The sequence below is a fragment of the Schistocerca gregaria genome, chromosome 5 (genome assembly GCF_023897955.1).
Source record: "Schistocerca gregaria isolate iqSchGreg1 chromosome 5, iqSchGreg1.2, whole genome shotgun sequence".
Lineage (NCBI taxonomy): Eukaryota > Metazoa > Arthropoda > Insecta > Orthoptera > Acrididae > Schistocerca > Schistocerca gregaria.
Genome location: NC_064924.1, coordinates 16,110,109 through 16,129,994, shown reverse-complemented (window position 1 = coordinate 16,129,994; position 19,886 = coordinate 16,110,109). Strand labels below are relative to the sequence as shown.

General features: G+C 45.9%; 1 protein-coding gene across 1 annotated transcript in view; it reads right to left on the bottom strand.

The window, feature by feature from the left end:
• Positions 1–19,886, bottom strand: part of LOC126272749 (lachesin-like) — a 398,134-nt gene that overhangs the window by 112,542 nt on the left and 265,706 nt on the right. Inside the window, exons 3-4 of the mRNA XM_049975849.1 lie at positions 10,398–10,575; positions 77–244 (exon numbers count right to left, since the gene is read on the bottom strand). Coding sequence (XP_049831806.1) covers positions 77–244; positions 10,398–10,557 — 328 coding nt within the window. The 5' untranslated portion in view covers positions 10,558–10,575. The remainder of the gene's footprint in view (positions 1–76; positions 245–10,397; positions 10,576–19,886) is intronic.

Here is a 19,886-nt window from a genome sequence, read left to right as displayed (position 1 = left end):
AGACCACAACAAAAACAGTGGCACCTCTGTGTAAAGAGACGGCAGCGCCCGTGGCAGGCAGCGCGCGTGTACTGACCGGCGCTCTCAAAGTGGTCGTGGTCGAAGTCGTCGAAGCCGTCGAGCAGCCAGGAGTCGTTGAGCGGCCAGAAGAGGTCCCGCAGGTCGGACAGGCCGTCGTCCAGCGCGGCGGCCACCAGCAGCGCCGCCGCCCCGGAGCTCGCGTTCTGCTCGCCGCCGCCCTCCTCTGCAACACGGCGAGCACTGTCACCGCAGCAACGGCCGCGCACTTCACAGCTGCACCGAGGGTGCTGCAAAAGTTCTCTGACAGCGTCACTGCTCCGGTAACTAGGGTCTACATTTGAACTCCGTAAGCTACATAACGGCACCAAGCGGGGGGGTTATTTGACTACCACTGCCATATCCGCCCTTTCCTCTTACAGTCACCAATGCTCCACGAGAAGAACTAATTCTGTGCGTTGACTCGTATTTACCCAGTTTCACCTACGTGCTATTTTCTTGAGATGTAAGCAGGAGCAACACAGTACACTTCTACATCTACATCTACATCCATACTCCGCAAGCCACCTGACGGTGTGTGGCGGAGGGTACATTGAGTACCTCTATCGGCTCTCCCTTCTATTCCAGTCTCGTATTCGTGGAAAGGAGGATTGTCGGTATGCCTCTGTGTGGGCTCTAACCTCTGATTTTATCCTCATAGACTCTTCGCGAGATATACGTAGGAGGGAGCAATATACTGCTCGACACCTCCGTGAAGGTATGTTCTCGAAACTTCAACAAAAGCCCGTACCGAGCTACTGAGCGTCTCTCCTACAGAGTCTTCCACTGGAGTTTATCTATCATTTCCGTAACGCTTTCGCGATTACTAAATGATCCTGTAACGAAGCGCGCTGCTCTCCGCTGAATCCTCTCCATCTCTTCTATCAGCACTATCTGTTACGGATCCCACACTGCTGAGCAGTATTCAAGCAGTGGGCGAACATGTGTCCTGTAGCCCACTTCCTTTGTTTTCGGATTGCATTTCTTAGGATTCTTCCAATGAATCTCAGTTTGGGATCTGCTTTACCGACGATCAACTTTAGATGATCATTCTATTTTAAATCACTCCTAATGTGTACTCCCATATAATTTATGGAATTAACTGCTTCCAGTTGCTGACCTGCTATTTTGTAGGTAAATGATACGGGATCTATTTCTCTATGTATTCGCATCAAATTACACTTGTCTACATTGAGAATGAATTGCCATTCCCTGCACCATGCGTCAATTCGATGTAGATCCTCCTGCATTTCAGTACAATTTTCCATTGTTACAACCTCTCGATATACCACAGCATCATCCGCAAAAAGCCTCAGTGAACTTCCGACGTCATCCACAAGATCATTTATGTATATTGTGAATAGCAACGGTCCTACGACACTACCCTGTGGCACACCTGAAATCACTCCATTCAGAATGACATGCTGCGTTCTGTTATCTAGGAACTCCTCAATCCAATCACTCAATTGGTCTGATAGTCCATATGCTCTTACTTTGCTCATTAAATGACTGTGGGGAACTGTATCGAACGCCTTGCGGAAGTCAAGAAACACGGTATCTACCTGGGAACCCGTCTCTACGGCTGAGTCTCGTGGACGAATAGCGCGAGCTGCGTTTCACACGATCGTCTTTTTCGAAACCCATGCTGATTCCTACAGAGTAGATTTCTAGTCTCTAGACAAGTCATTATACTCGAACATAATACGTGTTCCAAAATTCTACAATTTATAGACGTTAGAGATATAGGTCTATAGATCTGTACATCTGTTCGACTCCCTTCTTGAAAATGGGGATGACCTGTGCCCTTTTCCAATCCTTTGGAACGCTACGCTGTTCTAGAGACCTACGGTACACCGCTGCAAGATGGGTGGAAAGTTCCTTCACGTACTCTGTGTAAAATCGAACTGGTATCCCATCACGTCCAGCGGCCTTTTCTATTTTGAGCGATTTTAATTGTTTCTCTATCCCTCTGTCGTCTGTTTCAATATCTACCATTATGTCATCTGTGCGACAATCTAGAGAAGGAACTACAGTGCAGTCTTCCTCTGTGAAACAGAAGCCAAAACATTATGACCACTGCCCACTGCGATTCTGGATATCTCAGGTGGCATCACGCGGGCACGAACGTATGTCAGCGGAGCAGCACGGAAGGTGGATCGCCGTAGAGCAGATATGGGTTGCAAATGGGGAAGACCTTTGAGATAAGCGAATTTGACAAAACTCAGATTCCAGAATGAGATTTTCACTCTGCAGCGGAGTGTGCACTGATATGAAACTTCCTGGCAGATTAAAACTGTGTACCCGACCGAGAATCGAACTCGGGACTTTTGCCTTTCGCGGGCAAGTGCTCTACCATCTGAGCTACCGAAGCACGACTCACGCCCGGTACTCACAGCTTTACTTCTGCCAGTATCCGTCTCCTACCTTCCAAACTTTACAGAAGCTCTCCAGTGAACCTTGCAGATCTAGCACTCCTAAAAGAAAGGATATTGCGGAGACATGGCTTAATCTGCCAGGAGGTTTCATATCAGCGCACACTCCGCTGCAGAGTGAAAATCTCATTCTGGAAACATCCCCCAGTCTGCCACTTGAGTTTACTAAACATCTCCGTAACGCTATCACGGTTACCAAATAACCCTGTGACGAAACGCGCCGCTCTTCTTTGGATCTTCTCTATCTCCTCCGTCAACCCGATCTGGTACGGATCCCACACTAATGAGCAACACTCAAGTATAGGTTGAACGAGTGTTTTGTAAGCCACCTCCTTTCTTGATGGACTACATTTTCTAAGGACTCTCCCAATGAATCTCAACCTGTTACCCACCTTACCAACAATTAATTTTATATGATCATTCCATTTCAAATCGTTCCGCACGCATACTCCCAGGTATTTAACAGAAGTAATTGCTACCAGTGTTTGTTCCGCTATCATATAATCATACAATAAAGGAGCCTTATTTCTATGTATTCGCAATACATTACATTTGTCTATGCTAAGGGTCAGTTGCCACTCCCTACACCAAGTGCCTATCCCCTGCAGATCTTTCTGCATTTCGCTACAATTTTCTAATGCTGCAACTTCTCTGTATACTACAGCATCATCCACGAAAAGCCGCATGGAACTTCCGACACTATCTACTAGGTCATTCATATATATTGTGAAAAGCAATGGTCCCATAACACTCCCCTGTGGCACACAAGAGGTTACTTTAACGTCTGTAGACGTCTCTCCATTGATAACAACATGCTGTGTTCTGTTTGTTAAAAACTCTTCAATCCAGCCACACAGCTGGTCTGATATTCCGTAGGCTCTTACTTTGTTTATCAGGCGACAGTGCGGAACTTTATCGAACGTCTTCCGGAAGTCAAGGAAAATAGCATCTACCTAGGAGCCTGCATCTAATATTTTCTGGGTCTCATGAACAAATAAAGCGAGTTGGGTCTCACACGATCGCTGTTTCCGGAATCCAGGTTGATTCCTACAGAGTAGATTCTGGATTTCCAAAAACGACCTGATACTCGAGCAAAAAACATGTTCTAAAATTCTACAACAGATCGACGTCAGGGATATAGGTCTATAGTTTTCCGCATCTGCTCGACGACTCTTGTTGAAGACTGGGACTACCTGTGCTCTTTTCCAATCATTTGGAACCTTCCGTTCCTCTAGAGACTTGCGGTACACTGCTGTTAGAAGGGGGGCAAGTTCTTTCGCGTACTCTGTGTAGAATCGAACTGGTATTCCGTCAGGTCCAGTGGACTTTCCTCTGTTGAGTGATTTCAGTTGCTTTTCTATTCCTTGTACACTTATTTCGATGTCAGCCATTTTTTCATTTGTGCGAGAATTTAGAGAAGGAACTGCACTGCGGTCTTCCTCTGTGAAACAGTTTTGGAAAAAGGTGTTTAGTATTTCAGCTTTACGCGTGTCATTCTCTGTTTCAAAGCCATCATCATCACCGGAGTGTCTGGATATGCTGTTTCGAGCCACTTCCTGATTTAACGTAAGACCAGAACTTCCTAGGAGTTTCTGTCAGTCGGTACATAGAATTTTACTTTCGAATTCACTGAACGCCTCACGCATTGCCCTCCTTACGCTAACTTTGACATCGTTTAGGTTCTGTTTTTCTGAGAGATTTTGGCTGCGTTTAAACTTGGAGTGAGGCTCTCTTTGCTTCCGCAGTAGTTTCGTAAATTTGTTGTTGAACCACGGTGGGTTTTTCCCATCCCTCACAGTTTAACTAGACACGTACCTGTCTAAAACGCATTTTAAATTGCCTTAAACTTTTTCCATAAACACTCAACATTGTCAGTGTCGGAACAGAAATTTTCGTTTTGATCTGTTAGGTAGTCTGAAATCTGCCTTCAATTACTCTTGCGAAACAGAGAAACCTCCCTCACTTTTTTTATATTCCTATTAAGTTCCATATTCAGGGATGCTGCAACGGCCTTATGATCACTGATTCTCTGTTCTGCACTTACAGAGTCGAAAAGTTCGGGTCTGTTTGTTATCAGTAGGTCCAAGATGTTATCTCCACGAGTCGGTTCTCTGTTTAATTGCTCGAGGTAATTTTCGGATAGTGCACTCAGTATAATGTCACTCGATGCTCTGTCCCTACCACCCGTCCTCAACATCTGAGTATCCCAGTCTATATCTGGTAAATTGAAATCTCCGCCTAAGACTATAATATGCTGAGAAAATTTATGTGAAATGTATTCCAGATTTTCTCGCAGCTGTTCTGCCACCAATGCTGCTGAGTCGGGAGGTCGGTAAAAGGAGCCAATTATTACCTTAGCTCGGTTGTTGAGTGTAACCTCCACCCATAATTATTCACAGGTACTATCCACTTCTACTTCACTACAGGATAATCTACTACTAACAGCGACAAACTCGCCACCACCGGTTGCATGCAATCTATCCTTTCTTAAGACAGTCTGTGCCTTTGAAAAAATTTCGGCAGAATTTATCTCTGGCTTCAGCCAGCTTTCTGTACCTATAACGATTTTAGCTTCGGTGCTTTCTATCAGCGCTTGAAGTTCCGATACTTTACCAATGCAGCTTCGACAGTAATTACAATACCGATTGCTGCTTGGTCCCCGCATGTCCTGACTTTGCCCCGCACCCTTTGAGGCTGTTGCCCTTTCTGTACTTGCCCGAGGCCATCTGACCTAAAAAACCGCCCAGTCCACTCCACACAGCCTCTGCTACCCGTGTAGCCGCTTGCTGCGTGTAGTGGACTCCAGCGGAACCCGAAACCCCACCACCCTATGGCGCAAGTCGAGGAATCTGCATCCCACACCGTCGCAGAACCGTCTAAGCCTCTGATTCAGACCCTCCACTCGGTTCTGTACCAAAGGTCCACAGTCAGTCCTGTCGACGATGCTGCAGATGGTGAGCTCTGCTTTCATCCCGCTAGCGAGACTAGCAGTCTCCACCAAATCAGATAGCCGCCCGAAGCCAGAGAGGATTTCCTCCGTCCATAGCGACACACATCATTGGTGCCGACATGAGCGACCACCTGCAGATGGGTGCACCCTGTACCCTTCATGGCAACCGGAAGGACCCTTTCCACATCTGGAATGACTCCCCCTGGTATGCACACGGAGTGCACATTGGTTTTCTTCCCCTCTCTTGCTGCCATATCCCTAAGGGGCCCCATTACGCGCCTGACATTTGAGCTGCCAACTACCAGTAAGCCCACCCTCCGCGACTGCCCGGATCTTGCAGACTGAGGGGCAACCTCTGGAATAGGACAAGCAGACATCTCTGGCCGAAGATCAGTATCATCCGGAGACAGAGCCTGAAACTGGTTCGTCAGACAAACTGGACAGGCTTTCCGTTGAGCCCTCCGGAATGTCTTTCGCCCGCTGCCACACCTCGAGATAACCTCCCACTCTACCACAGGTGAGGAATCAGCCTCAATGTGGGCAGTATCCCGTGCAGCCAGAACCATAGTCCGATCGGGAGATGCGTGGGACGAGCTTGCTGTCCCCGACAAACCCCCATCCAGACCCCCACAGTGATGCCCATTGGCAACAGCCTCAAGCTGTGTGACCGAAGCCAACACTGCGTGAAGGTGGGAGCGAAGGGATGACAACTCAGCCTGCATCCGAACACAGGAGTTGCAGTCCCTATCCACGCTAAAAGCTATTGTGCAAAGAACGTCTGAACCAATCTACAGAGAGCACAAACTAATCGACACAAAATTTAAACGGTTATTAAAATACAAGAGTGCCTAGTAAATGCAGTAATGCTGCTACTTGCGCACTGCTGACAAACTGCTTGGCGGCGGAAGGAGTCTACGCGAGTTTACACTATTCAGGTACTAAAAACGCGATGCTACAACTCTCAAATACTATAATACGCCCGAAATTTATGAATTAAACAATGCAAGTACCAAAAACACGCAAATAAATTAAGAATTAAACTATGTAACAAATGATTGAGCTAGGAGTATACGACATGCTGCTGCAGCTGCTTATCCAACTGCGGCAGAGTTAATGAATATGTTTGCCCACGTTCCTGATATTGGGGATCCCAATGGAAGCCCATCATTTGTAATTAAATTCCTTTGCAAATTGGAAGTAAATTTGGGAATTGATTGCTCTGAAGGTTATAGTTCTTTCATTAATATTGGATGCAGATTGTGTTTTGTACGTCAGAAAGTTTTGTTCAATTAGTTTTATTGTGTTCACATTGATATTAAATACAGGATTTAAACAAGATATATAAAAAAGGTTTAATCTCTTGTCGTTTCCATTTATTGTTGAAGATTTCCTATTTTGTGTTCATAATAAGTTGTGTCTATAGTTGCTCGTAGCCACTCTTCCCTCTTGGAAGAAGCAGTTTGTGAAAAAATGTATCACGTGTGTGTGAGTTCTTGTATTTGATGCTGGAAAGATTTGATGTCCATCAACATTATTTTTTAGCTGAATGAGATTTTCACTCTGCAGCGGAGTGTGCGCTGATATGAAACTTCCTGGCAGATTGAAACTGTGTGCCCGACCAAGACTCGAACTCGGGACCTTTTCCTTTCGCCGGCAAGTGCTCTACCATCTGAGCTACCGAAGCACGACTCACGCCCGGTACTCACAGCTTTACTTCTGCCAGTATCTCGTCTCTTACCTTCCAAACTTTACAGAAGCTCTTCTGCGAACGTTGAAGAACTAGCACTCCTGAAAGAAAGGATACGGCGGAGACATGGCTTAGCCACAGCCTGGGGGATGTTTCCAGAATGAGATTTTCACTCTGCAGCGGAGTGTGCGCTGATATGAAACTTCCTGGCAGATTAAAACTGTGTGCCCGACCGAGTCTCGAACTCGGGACCATTTGCCTTTCGCGGGCAAGTGCTGCAGAGTGAAAATCTTATTCTGGAAACATCCCCCAGGCCGGTCATTTACTTTTGTTCTACACCATCACATAGCTGTTGGGATGAATGTCTATAATTAAAAAACTGGATGTATTCGTGTACAGATATATGTATACAAGAATGTTCAACTCTCCCACCTAAATCTGTTCACTGTTTTCAACCAAGCACACGTATTACTTATTGTCTAGAGAGGGATGGGGGCGAAAAGGATGCACAGCACAAAGTGTGTTAGTACCCAGACTATATACAACTAGTATTTAGAATGACAGTACTTAGCGATCTGCAATAAACTTTACACATAATTTCAAAAGTTTAAAAACTTTTTCTTGCTGATATGGCCCTCCATAAAAACTGAGGAAAAGTCCTCGCCTTATACATCATCGCTGCTTATAGACTAAAACTGCCGCATCAGACAAGACATTTTCATTTATTTCTTCTTTACTAAAAATCGTATCCGCAGCAAATTTTGCAGAAAGAATTCACATATAGCACTGTTATCCATCTTCTAAATTACACACATCAAAAAAAGTTTTACATCAGTTCCCACAACTTCTGAACATAGACATTGACTCTGGGTATTGTGTCACAGACACAGTCCCTTTGACTGTTCAGAGATGTCATTAGGCCCACCCAAATATGTAAGAAACAATGCATGAGCAGCGCCTATTAGACGTAGGGAGTCAGACAGCCGATCAGTTCCAGTCATTCCACCAGAAAGGAGGTATATGGCTTGTGTTGTCTGTAGTTCAACCATGCCTAGATGGTAAATACCGCGGTTCGATAGCAACCGCATTGTTGCTTTGTGCCAGGAAGGTCTCTCATCAAGGAAAGTGTCCAGGCGTCTCGGAGAGAACCCAACCGATGTTGTCTGGACATGGAGGAGATACAGAGAGACAGGAACTGTCGGTGACATGCCTCGCTCAGGCCGCCCACGGGCTCCTACTGCAGTGGAGATCACTAGCTACAGGTTATGGTTCGGAGAAACCCTGATAGCAACGCCACCATGTTGAAAAATGTTTTTCTTGCAGCCACAGGACGTCGTGTTTCTACTCAAACTGTTCACAATAGGCTGCGATATGAGCAACTTCACTCACGACGTTCATATCGAGGTCCATCATTGCAACCACGGCACCATGCAACGCGGTACAGATGGACGAAAGACATGCCGAATGGACCGCTCAAGACTATCATCACGTTCTCTTCACCGATGAGTGTCGCATATGCCTTCAACCAGACAAACGTCAGAGACCTGTTTGGAAGCAGCCCGGTCAGGCTGAATGCCTTAGACACAGTGTCCAGCGAGTGCAGCGAGGTGGAGGTTCCCTGCCGTTTTTGGGGTCGCATTATGTGTGGCGGACGTTCGCCGCTAGTGTTCATGTAAGGCGCCGTAACGACTGTACGATACGTGAATGCCACCCTCCGAGTGATAGTCCAACCTTATCGGCTGCATATTGGCGAGCTATTCGTCCTCGTGAACGACAGTTCGCGACCCCATCGTGCAAATCTTGTGAATGACTTCCTCCAGGATAGCGACATCGCTCGACTAGAGTGGTCAGCATGTTATCCAGACATGAACCCAATCGAACATACCTGGGATAGATTGAAAAGTCTGCTTATGGACGACGTGACCAACCAACTACTCTGAGGGGTCTGCGCCGAAACGCCCAGGAGGAGTGCGACAATCTGGATTAATAATGCCCTGATGAACTTGTGGACAGTATGCCACGATGGATACAGGCATGCGCCAGTGGAAGAGAACGTGCTACAAGGTATTACAGGTACCGGTGTGTACAACAATCTGGAACACCCCCTCTGAAGGTCTGGCTGTATGGTGGTACAACATGCAATGTGTGGTTTTCATTAGCAATGGGAAGGACAGAAATGATGTTTATGTTGCTCTCTAATCCAATTTTCTGTACAGGTTCCGGAACTCTAGTCACCGAGATGATGGAAACCTTTTTTTGATGTGTGAATATCATTCTCCGATACACAGCTCAGAGTATGTCGTCATTAACATTGAGATACGCAAAAAACTAGCGCATCCTACAGGACGTTTTAATTTATTGCTTGTCCGCTACTAACTCTATTCGCAACATATTTAGCGGACACTATCCAGACATAGCACTGGATGTCCTTACGAAATTTTATCATTGTAAATCAAACACATAGTTCTGGAGTAATGACATCATGAACACCTAGGTGTGTGGAAAGCAGTCATCTACATTCGATAACGAGCGCACTTATCTACTCTGAGTAAACTTTAAACACAATTTCAAAATTTTTGTAACTTTCTTTAGATTAGGTACTTAATTCAAATATTTAACGTATTAATTCACTTTTAAGTGCTGTAAAGAGAAGCTTGAGGTTGTTTCATACAGGAAAGTTAGGTTCCTTAAGGAATCGGTGGTTTACTGCTTACTAAGTGTCTGAAAAGACGCACTGTGAGATCGAGATCTACCTACAGCCCACAGGACCGGGAATGAAGAGAGGGCGTAATTAAAGCGTGACTCAGGAACATTCAGAACAACACGTAAATTGTCAGATACGTGGCTTATTAGTACAGACACATAGGGAAAATAAGATTCCGCACTATTTCTAAGGGTGGTGATTTCGATAAGGCTGGCTGAGAAAAATATGTTGCAAACGACCTGTTGGTATTTATTTCCTTTACTAAACTGACACACATTAGTTTTAAAAGCAATAAGGGCAATTACTCTCTTATTTTTGCTGTTTAGTGTGGTAATGTGAAGCGAGAATGAGCAATGCAGTAAATCCTGTCAACATGTTTTGGGACCAAAGATAAGTCATGCAGCTGAATACCACTGATAAGATCATCTGTAGGGCTGTACAGCGTAAACCCGCAGAGACTTTTATATATTCATATATGCAATGTAAGTCACATACACAGATGTACAACATCCGCGCGGCAAGCAGGCCCGTCCCTCGCACGCTGCACGCTGCAGGCCGCTCACTCACCGTGCTGAGGCGGCGACGGCTCCACCGCCACAGTGAGCGCTGCACAGAGACAGGCGGCGAACGCGCAGGCGCAGACCCTCAGCGGCCAATGGCTGGCTGGCGAGGCCGGCCACCTCCTGCGAGCTGCGGGGAGTCCCCGTTCTGGTGAGCTGCTCCACATGGCTCCACGCAGCCGAGTCTGCACATAAAGACCGTAGCACTCTTAGGCACACCACTCCACAGTCTACAAGCTCCTGTTCATTGCCGGCCGGAGTGGCCGAGCGGTTCGAGGCGATACAGTCTGGAACCACGCGACCGCTACAGTCGCAGGGTCGAATCCAGCCTCGGGCATGGATGTGTGTGATGTCCTTAAGTTAGTTAGGATTAAGTAGTTCTAAGTTCTAGGGGACTCATAACCTTAGCAAATAAGTCTCATAGTGCTCAGAGCCATTTGAACCATTTGAACCATGTTGATTCGGGCATCTGTTTGTCATGTTGATGTCTCACAACTTCTTCCATATTATCTGCCGAAAGAATTGTAACCTCATGAAACCATGTTTTATGCCACACATTTTCACCAGTAATGCTTTATGACGTGCTGTCTCTGTATATTGGTCATATCATGGCTATACAGGTAGCCTTGACACAGAAATGATGTCGAACTGCGAGGTCGGCAGGTTACAAAAAAATTATTTTCTTGTCCGACTTCCTTTGTACTTGCAAATGAAATACCGTACTTTTTGCTATGCTCTATCTTCTGGTATAGGCTATAGTAATTATGTACTTTTATGCAAAGTAGTCTAAAGCGAAGTTTAGATGAATGAGAGATGATACTGTTTTTACCTTGTATTAGGGACATTTATCTGTTGATTATACGTGTGAATGTATTTCAGTGTGTCGGAGTACTTACATTAACTGTCAAAACTTTACTCACATCTGAATTCGTTTTGTTCACACATAGAAAAAAGTTTCGCATAACCCCAGTTCCCCGCACTCCTGAAGAAATACGTTGACTGAGGATATTGTATCACAGACACAGTCCATTTGAATGTTCAGAGATGTCGCTAAACCCGCCCAAATATGTAAACAACCATGCATGAGCAGCGCCTATTTAGTGGAGGGGGTCCGACAGCCGATCAGTTCCAGTCTTTCCACCAGGAAGGAGGTACACGACTCGTGTTGTCTGTAGTTCAACCATGCCTAGACGGTAATACCGCAGGTTCGATCGCGTCCGCATTGTTACTTTGTGCCGAGAAGGTCTCTCAACAAGGGAAGTGTCCAGGAGTCTCGGGGTGAACCAAAGCGATTTTGTTTGGACATGGAGGAGATAGAGAGAGACAGGAACTGTCAATGACATGCCTCGCTCAGGCCGCCCAAGGGCTACTATTGCAGTGGGTGACTGTTGCCTTCGGATTATGGTTCGGAGAAACACTGACAGCAACGCCACCATGTTGAAAATTGCTTTTCTTCCAGCCACAGAAAATCGTGCTACGACTCAAACTGTTCAAAGTAGGCTGCATGATGCCCAGCTTCACTCCCGACGTTCATGGCGAGGTCCATCTTTTCAACCACGACACCATACACCGCGGTACAGATGGGCACAACAACATAACGAATGGACTGCTTAAGACTGGCATCACTTTCTCTTCACCGATGGGTGTCACATACGCTTTCAACCAGACAATCGTCGGAGACGTGTTTGGAGGCAGCCCGGTCAGGCTGAATGCCTTACACACACAGTCCAGTGGGTGCAGCAAGGTGGAGGTTCCCAGCTGTTTTGGGGTGGCATTATGTCGGGCTGAAGTATGCCGCTGGTGGTCATGCAAGGCGCCGTAACGGCTGTACGATACGTGAATGCTATCGTTCGACCGATAGTGCAACCATGTCGGCAGCGTATTGGCGAGGCATTCGTCTTCATGGACGACAATTCACGCCCCCACCGTACACATCTTGTAAATGACTTCCTTCGGAATAACGACATCGCTCGACTAGAGTGGCCAGCGTTTTCTCCAGACATGAATCATAGCGAACATGCCAGGGAGAAACTGAAAAGGTCTATTTATGGACGACGTGACCCACCAACTACTCTGAGGGACCTGCGCCAAATCGCCTTTGAGGAGTGGAACATTCTTGACCAACAGAGCCTTGATAAACTTGCGGGTAGTACGTCACGAGGAATACAGAGATGCATCAGTGCAAGAGGACATGCTGCAAGGTATTAGAGGTACTGGTGTGTACAGCAATCTGGACCACCACCTCTGAAGGTCTCACTGTATGGTGGTACAACATGAAATGTATAGTTTCATAAACAATAAAAAAAGGCGGAAATGAGGTTTATGTTGATCTCTGTTCCAATTTTCTGTATAGGTTCCGGAACTCTTGGAACCGAGGTGATCCAAAACTTTTTTTTTCGTGTGGGTATAAGCAGCACTCCCTGCTGCCACTGTCCAAAGACGGGAACCAGCTAAAAAATGCACGTAAGGTAGCAGAAAAAAAGGTTGAATTGCTCCTGTGAAAACGATTCTAACAGGAAAGTAGAGAACCAGGTGCCTTATTTCTAGTCCCCGCCTTTATCATCAAAACTTATGGCATGCGAACATATTTGACCGTTTTTTGCGGAAAGAGAGTTGTGGGAGTAGTGGAGAGAGAGAGACGGTAGAAGATGCAGTGCCATAGGGAGAGAATGGAATATTGATGGTGGAAGAGTGAATGTGCAGTGAAAGAGAAAGACAAATGGATGGAAAGAATAGCAATGAGCCATAGAGAGAGGAGATACTGATGGCAAGTGAGAGACAGGTGTAATGGAAAGTTATGTTGATATACTAACAATGGGAGCAAATGAGAGAGTAGACAGTAGAAATGAAAGAGAGAGGTGGCTGAAGGGTTGTTCTGGACCTCTCCACACCGGCGAACTTTCACACGAAAAAAATTTACTCACGTTCCCCCATCCTCAACTTATAGTTTCCAAGTCAAGTTGTCAAGCCTCTAGCAAACTATCTTCAAGGACATGTGCGGAGAGGAGAACGACAATCGACAGTAAGCGAAAAAGGACACAAGGGAGAGAGAAGGAATGGACAAAGACAATGACAGTGGAACAAAGAGACAGCGGAAGTGACAAAAAAGGAAACTGTTGTGAGGAAGAGTGAATGAGAGGATTAAGGACAATGACATTGGGAGAGACAGACATGATAAAGTACTAATGGCAAAAAAGGAGAGATATACATTAACAGTGGCAGTGACAGGGAGTTGCTGAGTATGATGGCGACATTACGAAGAGAGACTGGGTAAAAGGAGCTACAATGTCCTGTATCAAAAGAGAGCCAATATATTCGCGTACCACAATTTTTGGTGGGATCGACGGAATGAGGACTGCGAGAGCTGGTCCCGCTGTTACCGCCACAGTCTTTTCAGGAGGAGCGTACTCGCCATGTTTGTCGGCTGCCTGCTCTCAGCGTCTCTGGCCAGCTTGCAGCTGCAGCTCTTACCAGCTGCACGCAGGCCCACAGCCGGGTTTCGTCCTCAAAGCCGCCGCCCCCCCCCCACCCCCACCCCGATATCGTATCTGACTGGCGCCTCAAAGCTACTATATTCATTTTTGTCATAGTGATCAACAAGGAGACATTACGACAGCGCGAGAAGATGTTAATTATGATGGCCGCCTTACATCACACATATGTCGGTGATAGCTAGGTTTTCCCTACACCGATGAGTTTCGTTACAAATATCTTCCACCCTTATTTCTGTGCGCCACCTGCAGACTGAGCGAATCTTCTTTGGAAGAGCAAGAGCTGGCAATTTTTTTTGTATATTTCAATAAATCCCATGTTCCTTATGGCAATATATGTCACTTACCACAAGGTAACATCACTTGAAGTAACTAGCGATTTGAATGTTGTATGTAAGTACATCTCTTCTATTATACACTCCTGGAAATGGAAAAAAGAACACATTGACACCGGTGTGTCAGACCCACCATACTTGCTCCGGACACTGCGAGAGGGCTGTACAAGCAATGATCACACGCACGGCACAGCGGACACACCAGGAACCGCAGTGTTGGCCGTCGAATGGCGCTAGCTGCGCAGCATTTGTGCACCGCCGCCGTCAGTGTCAGCCAGTTTGCCGTGGCATACGGAGCTCCATCGCAGTCTTTAACACTGGTAGCATGCCGCGACAGCGTGGACGTGAACCGTATGTGCAGTTGACGGACTTTGAGCGAGGGCGTATAGTGGGCATGCGGGAGACCGGGTGCACGTACCGCCGAATTGCTCAACACGTGGGGCGTGAGGTCTCCACAGTACATCGATGTTGTCGCCAGTGGTCGGCGGAAGGTGCACGTGCCCGTCGACCTGGGACCGGACCGCAGCGACGCACGGATGCACGCCAAGACCGCAGGATCCTACGCAGTGCCGTAGGGGACCGCACCGCCACTTCCCAGCAAATTAGGGACACTGTTGCTCCTGGGGTATCGGCGAGGACCATTTGCAACGTTCTCCATGAAGCTGGGCTACGGTCCCGCACACCGTTAGGCCGTCTTCCGCTCACGCCCCAACATCGTGCAGCCCGGCTCCAGTGGTGTCGCGACAGGCGTGAATGGAGGGACGAATGGAGACGTGTCGTCTTCAGCGATGAGAGTCGCTTCTGCCTTGGTGCCAATGATGGTCGTATGCGTGTTTGGCCCCGTGCAGGTGAGCGCCACAATCAGGACTGCATACGACCGAGGCACACAGGGCCAACACCCGGCTTCATGGTGTGGGGAGCGATCTCCTACACAGGCCGTACACCTCTGGTGATCGTCGAGGGGACACTGAATAGTGCACGGTACATCCAAACCGTCATCGAACGCATCGTTCTACCATTCCTAGACCGGCAAGGGAACTTGCTGTTCCAACAGGACAATGCACGTCCGCATGTATCCCGAAACACCCAACGTGCTCTAGAAGGTGTAAGTCAACTACCCTGGCCAGCAAGATCTCCGGATCTGTCCGCCATTGAGCATGTTTGGGACTGGATGAAGCGTCTTCTCACGCGGTCTGCACGTCCAGCACGAACGCTGGTCCAACTGAGGCGCCAGGTGGAAATGGCATGGCAAGCCGTTTCACAGGACTACATCCAGCATCTCTACGATCGTCTCCATGGGAGAATAGCAGCCTGCATTGCTGCGAAAGGTGGATATACACTGTACTAGTGCCGACATTGTGCATGCTCTGTTGCCTGTGTCTATACGTCTGTGGTTCTGTCAGTGTGATCATGTGATCTATCTGACCCCAGGAATGTGTCAATAAAGTTTCCCCTTCCTGGGACAATGAATTCACGGTGTTCTTATTTCAATTTCCAGGAGTGTAGTTTAAATGGTCACATTTTTGTTGTCATTACCATTCGAATTTAGGCAGTGTTTTTCAATGCATTATCTCAAGATATTTTTCTTTTCTTTAATAGTAACTGATCTCACTGAAGATGAATGCGTTGATGAGATGTTGAGTGGGTTTTTACAACAAAGCACTGCGTTCTGGCACCGTGCGTGGAATATGTTGTAAATAATACATGTAATATAGGTAATAAATCATATAAAGTCGTATCTCGTGTTAATATTGATAAACTAAATTCATTGTATGGTGGACTAAAATAAAATACTGGTTATACTATCAAGATACTTCGGTAAATTATAATGAAAGCAATGCAGAGGATATATTTATTCATCTGTTTTGAGGCAATCAGAGGCTGTGTTTCTAATCGACCTGCAGTAACTCCTGTATGTCCAGTGTGTGCCGCTTAAATTTGCCATCTCATATATTTCCGGAGTGAAACAAAATGTGAAAAATGCAACTGGGCAGGGATGCACGTATCTCAGAGGCTCACACAATAGGCAACAATGCACATTTCCTTTTCCTAAACAAACACCACATTCAACACACTGTTACCTTCTCTTAAATGGGTTATTTATGACATATTTCTACTAAAATGAAAACGAGATTTACTATTAATGATGACAGACTTGGTTTCACTGCTCTAAACGTTAAACTTTCTGGAAAACTTGGACCAGCGTTGTCAAATCTTTTAGCTTACCAGGACGACAGTGGCATTAGACGAATATTTCTGGGCCACACATAGTATGCTTAACAGTAACGATAACTGGACAAAAGACAGAATAGCATCGTGCGGCGGGTGTTTCAGTTAGCTGATTGTTTATAGGAAGTTTACATAAACGGAAATGTTTGGAAATTTTCTTAGCGATCGTGTGATAGATGCTCTCTTTGTGATAGTTTTGATGATTGTGTTGGTACTCACTTTGGGCCGTACGCGGCCCGCGTTCTGCGAGTCGGTCACCCATGACTTACTCTTTAAATAATGGAAACGGTGCCACAGTTTCGGTCGTAATGCCGTAATGCGGGTTGCATGTACTGTCCAGAAGCCTGCTATTGGCAACACTTCTTCCGCGAATTACGGCGAGACTGTGGGTCCGTTACCAATCATTGAAGTCTGTATATTTAATAAGCTATGAGGCTTAGAATAATGAAAACAAGTCTTCTGTCACTATCTGCACCTCTAGTTTTCTCTTACATGAGTGATTAAAAAAGTTTCAAAATGTAACTTGTGATGAAAGTGCTGTTTGTTTACTCTCACGGATTGTACATTCCTGCTCATTGAGTGAGGTCCTGACATAGGTGCATCCCTGGGCCGTTGCATTTTTTCCAACTTTTTTGGTTTCGGACGATACATGAGGTAGCAGAGTTAGGTGGGAATGCCCGTATGTTATGAACAGAAGTGGTCACATAACATCCTCAGCGACGTGTCTGATGCTACTTGTGAATGTTTCTCTCAATTATAGGTGCTCTTTCACATCTGATAGGAGCTCCCTAACCCCATCGCAAAGCCGATTTCATATTCCATGCTCTCGTGTTTTCTTCAGAAGTCGAATGCCGCACGAAGCCGTCAAACTGGGTACTGCCTTGTGTGTCTCGTAGGCCAGTGGTGCAAACTGGCTCCCACAAAATCAGTTTGTTGCATCAATATCGATTCATACTAGAATTTAGTCAGCAGGATCGGCACAATATTTGAGAACGAAATTAATTCCAAGGGTCTGCAACATATTTTCCTCAGTGACATATGCGAAGCCTTCGCCTGCTTCTGTCCTACGGTTGCCTTAACCCTTTCGCGGCTGGAAGGCTGAGCGTCCTGCCTGCCTGGCCGGGTGACAGGGACGAGCGCACTGCGCGCCTGGCCGGCGGCGGCTGTCGCAGCCCTGTGGCCGCTGCAGGCTACGGCCGCCGCAGGCTTCCCGCGTGTTGCCGCGTGCACAGAACCACTGTTCAGCAGCGCCTTAAAAAAACACTATACTCTGTATGGTCACTTTGGTTATAGTTTCTGATAACAACGAAAGAGAGCTTCGAAAATAGCCAACACTTTCAGTTATATGTTTATTATGGTCTGAAAAATGGTTGGTTTAGAAAAATGATAGGAACTTTTTTAATAGTAATTCCAAAATCCTCTAACTAGAGATTTACACCGTCGATGTATGTGCCTAAAACATATTAAAATTCCACTATCATCACATGAATGTATTTCAAGATATATAGTTTTAAATAGAGTTGTGCGTAGCGAAAACGCCCAAATCTCGAACAATATTCTTACTACGGTCTTAAATAGATAATAATTACAGAAATTTAAAACCTAATTTTGTCATGCAATCGGACTAAAAGTTAAACAAGGAATATATCTGCATAACTCATTTTGCGATAGGCCCTTGCCTTCGTTTGTAATTAAAACCTAAAGTCGATTCTCCACAGTAAGAAATTGGATAGTAAACGCCTACCTTCTTCTAGCTCGCTGTCTTCTTTTTCAGCCCGTCACGTTCAGTACGGTTTACTTTAATGGTTTCCCATCCTCATTTTCGACGCAGGCTTTGGACTGCCGCTGGCTGAGTTAAAAACCATTTTTTTTTACTTTTATCTGCTTTTTTTTGTCCGCAGCTCGTGGTCTCGCGGTAGCGTTCTCGCTACCCGAGCACGGGGTCCCGGGTTCGATTCCCGGCGGGGTCAGGGATTTTTCACCTGCCTCGTGATGACTGGGTGTTTGTGTCGTCTTCATCATCATCATCAATCATCCCCATTACGGTCGGAGGAAGGCAATGGCAAACCACCTCCACTAGGACCTTGCCTAGTATGGCGGCGCGGGTCTCCCGCGTCGCTCCCCTACGCTCGGTAAACGGAGTATGGGACTCATCATCATCATCTGCTTTTTATTTTTATTTTTTTATTTTTTACTTTTATCTATTTGAAACGTACAAAGTTACTAAAACGTGCTAATATTTCTTTAGCGTGTGGTAATTTTCGAAACATGGCACCATGCAGAGAGCCACATCGCACTTTTTGCATCTTATGCGTGTCATTTTTCGTTGTGAATGAGCAGTGCATACTACACAGCGTCTCTGGGGAATCTCCTTTTTCTCCGTTGCTACGAGGAACCCTGGATAATGTCCCTCTTTATTCTGCAGTCGGAAAGGGCTTTCTTCTTTGGTTGTCCGTGGGATCGCACTTTTACACGTTTGACTATGAAATCTGTCAAGCAATTGACGGATTAGCTCCAAGTGGTATTTCGCTAGTGGTATCTTCTGTTGCTTTTGTATTTCAAAAACAGTTTTTGCGTTCAGCACACACAAGTCAGTCAAATGAAAGAATACTTTCTTGTACCACTTCAGTGTCTTTCGGATGCACTGTACAGAAGATAATAGCATGTCTGTCTTATCCACTGCACCCATTGACTTATTATAGCTGACGACACAGGTGGGTTTCAATTTGTTTTGGCCTGTTCTATGTTCTTTCTTCTGTGTCTCCACAAACTCTGGTCCATTTACGGTCGAAAGCATCCACACTTCTTTCTTGTCCATCCATTTTAGTGCCATTAATGTTCCACAAGATTTGAACTGTACTTCCACTTTTTTCAGCTTGTCTGGTAACGGTGGTAGATGTTTCCTGTTTTTTCGTACTGTTCCGACGGCGTTTGTACATTTTTTGTGGAGCCATAGAAATAATTCTGGGCTCGAGTACCAATTGTCCAAATAAATGGTATGACCTTTGTTGAGGTATGGCAATAACAAACTCACAACAACATCGCCTGATTTTCCCCAATCAGAATTTCCAGATTCTATTTCCGTGGCAGCACCAGTGTAGATAATATAATCCAGAATATAATTCGTTTCTACGTCACAAAGGACGAAAATTTTAATGCCAAAACGACTACGTTTATTTGGTATGTACTGCTTGAATCGGAGCCTTCCCTTGAAAAGTAGCAAACTTTCGTCGATCACTAGGTTTTCAAAGGGTACTACTGCCTCGCGGAATTTATTTCTTGTGTGACCTACAATGAGACGTATCTTTACAAGAATATCTTGAGACGCGGTGGAATTGTCACAGAAGTGCAATAAACGCAGAATCAATTTGTACCGGTCCCTGGCCATTATGTTAGAAAATATTGGTGTCTGAAGCAAAGAATCTGTCGACCAATATTCAT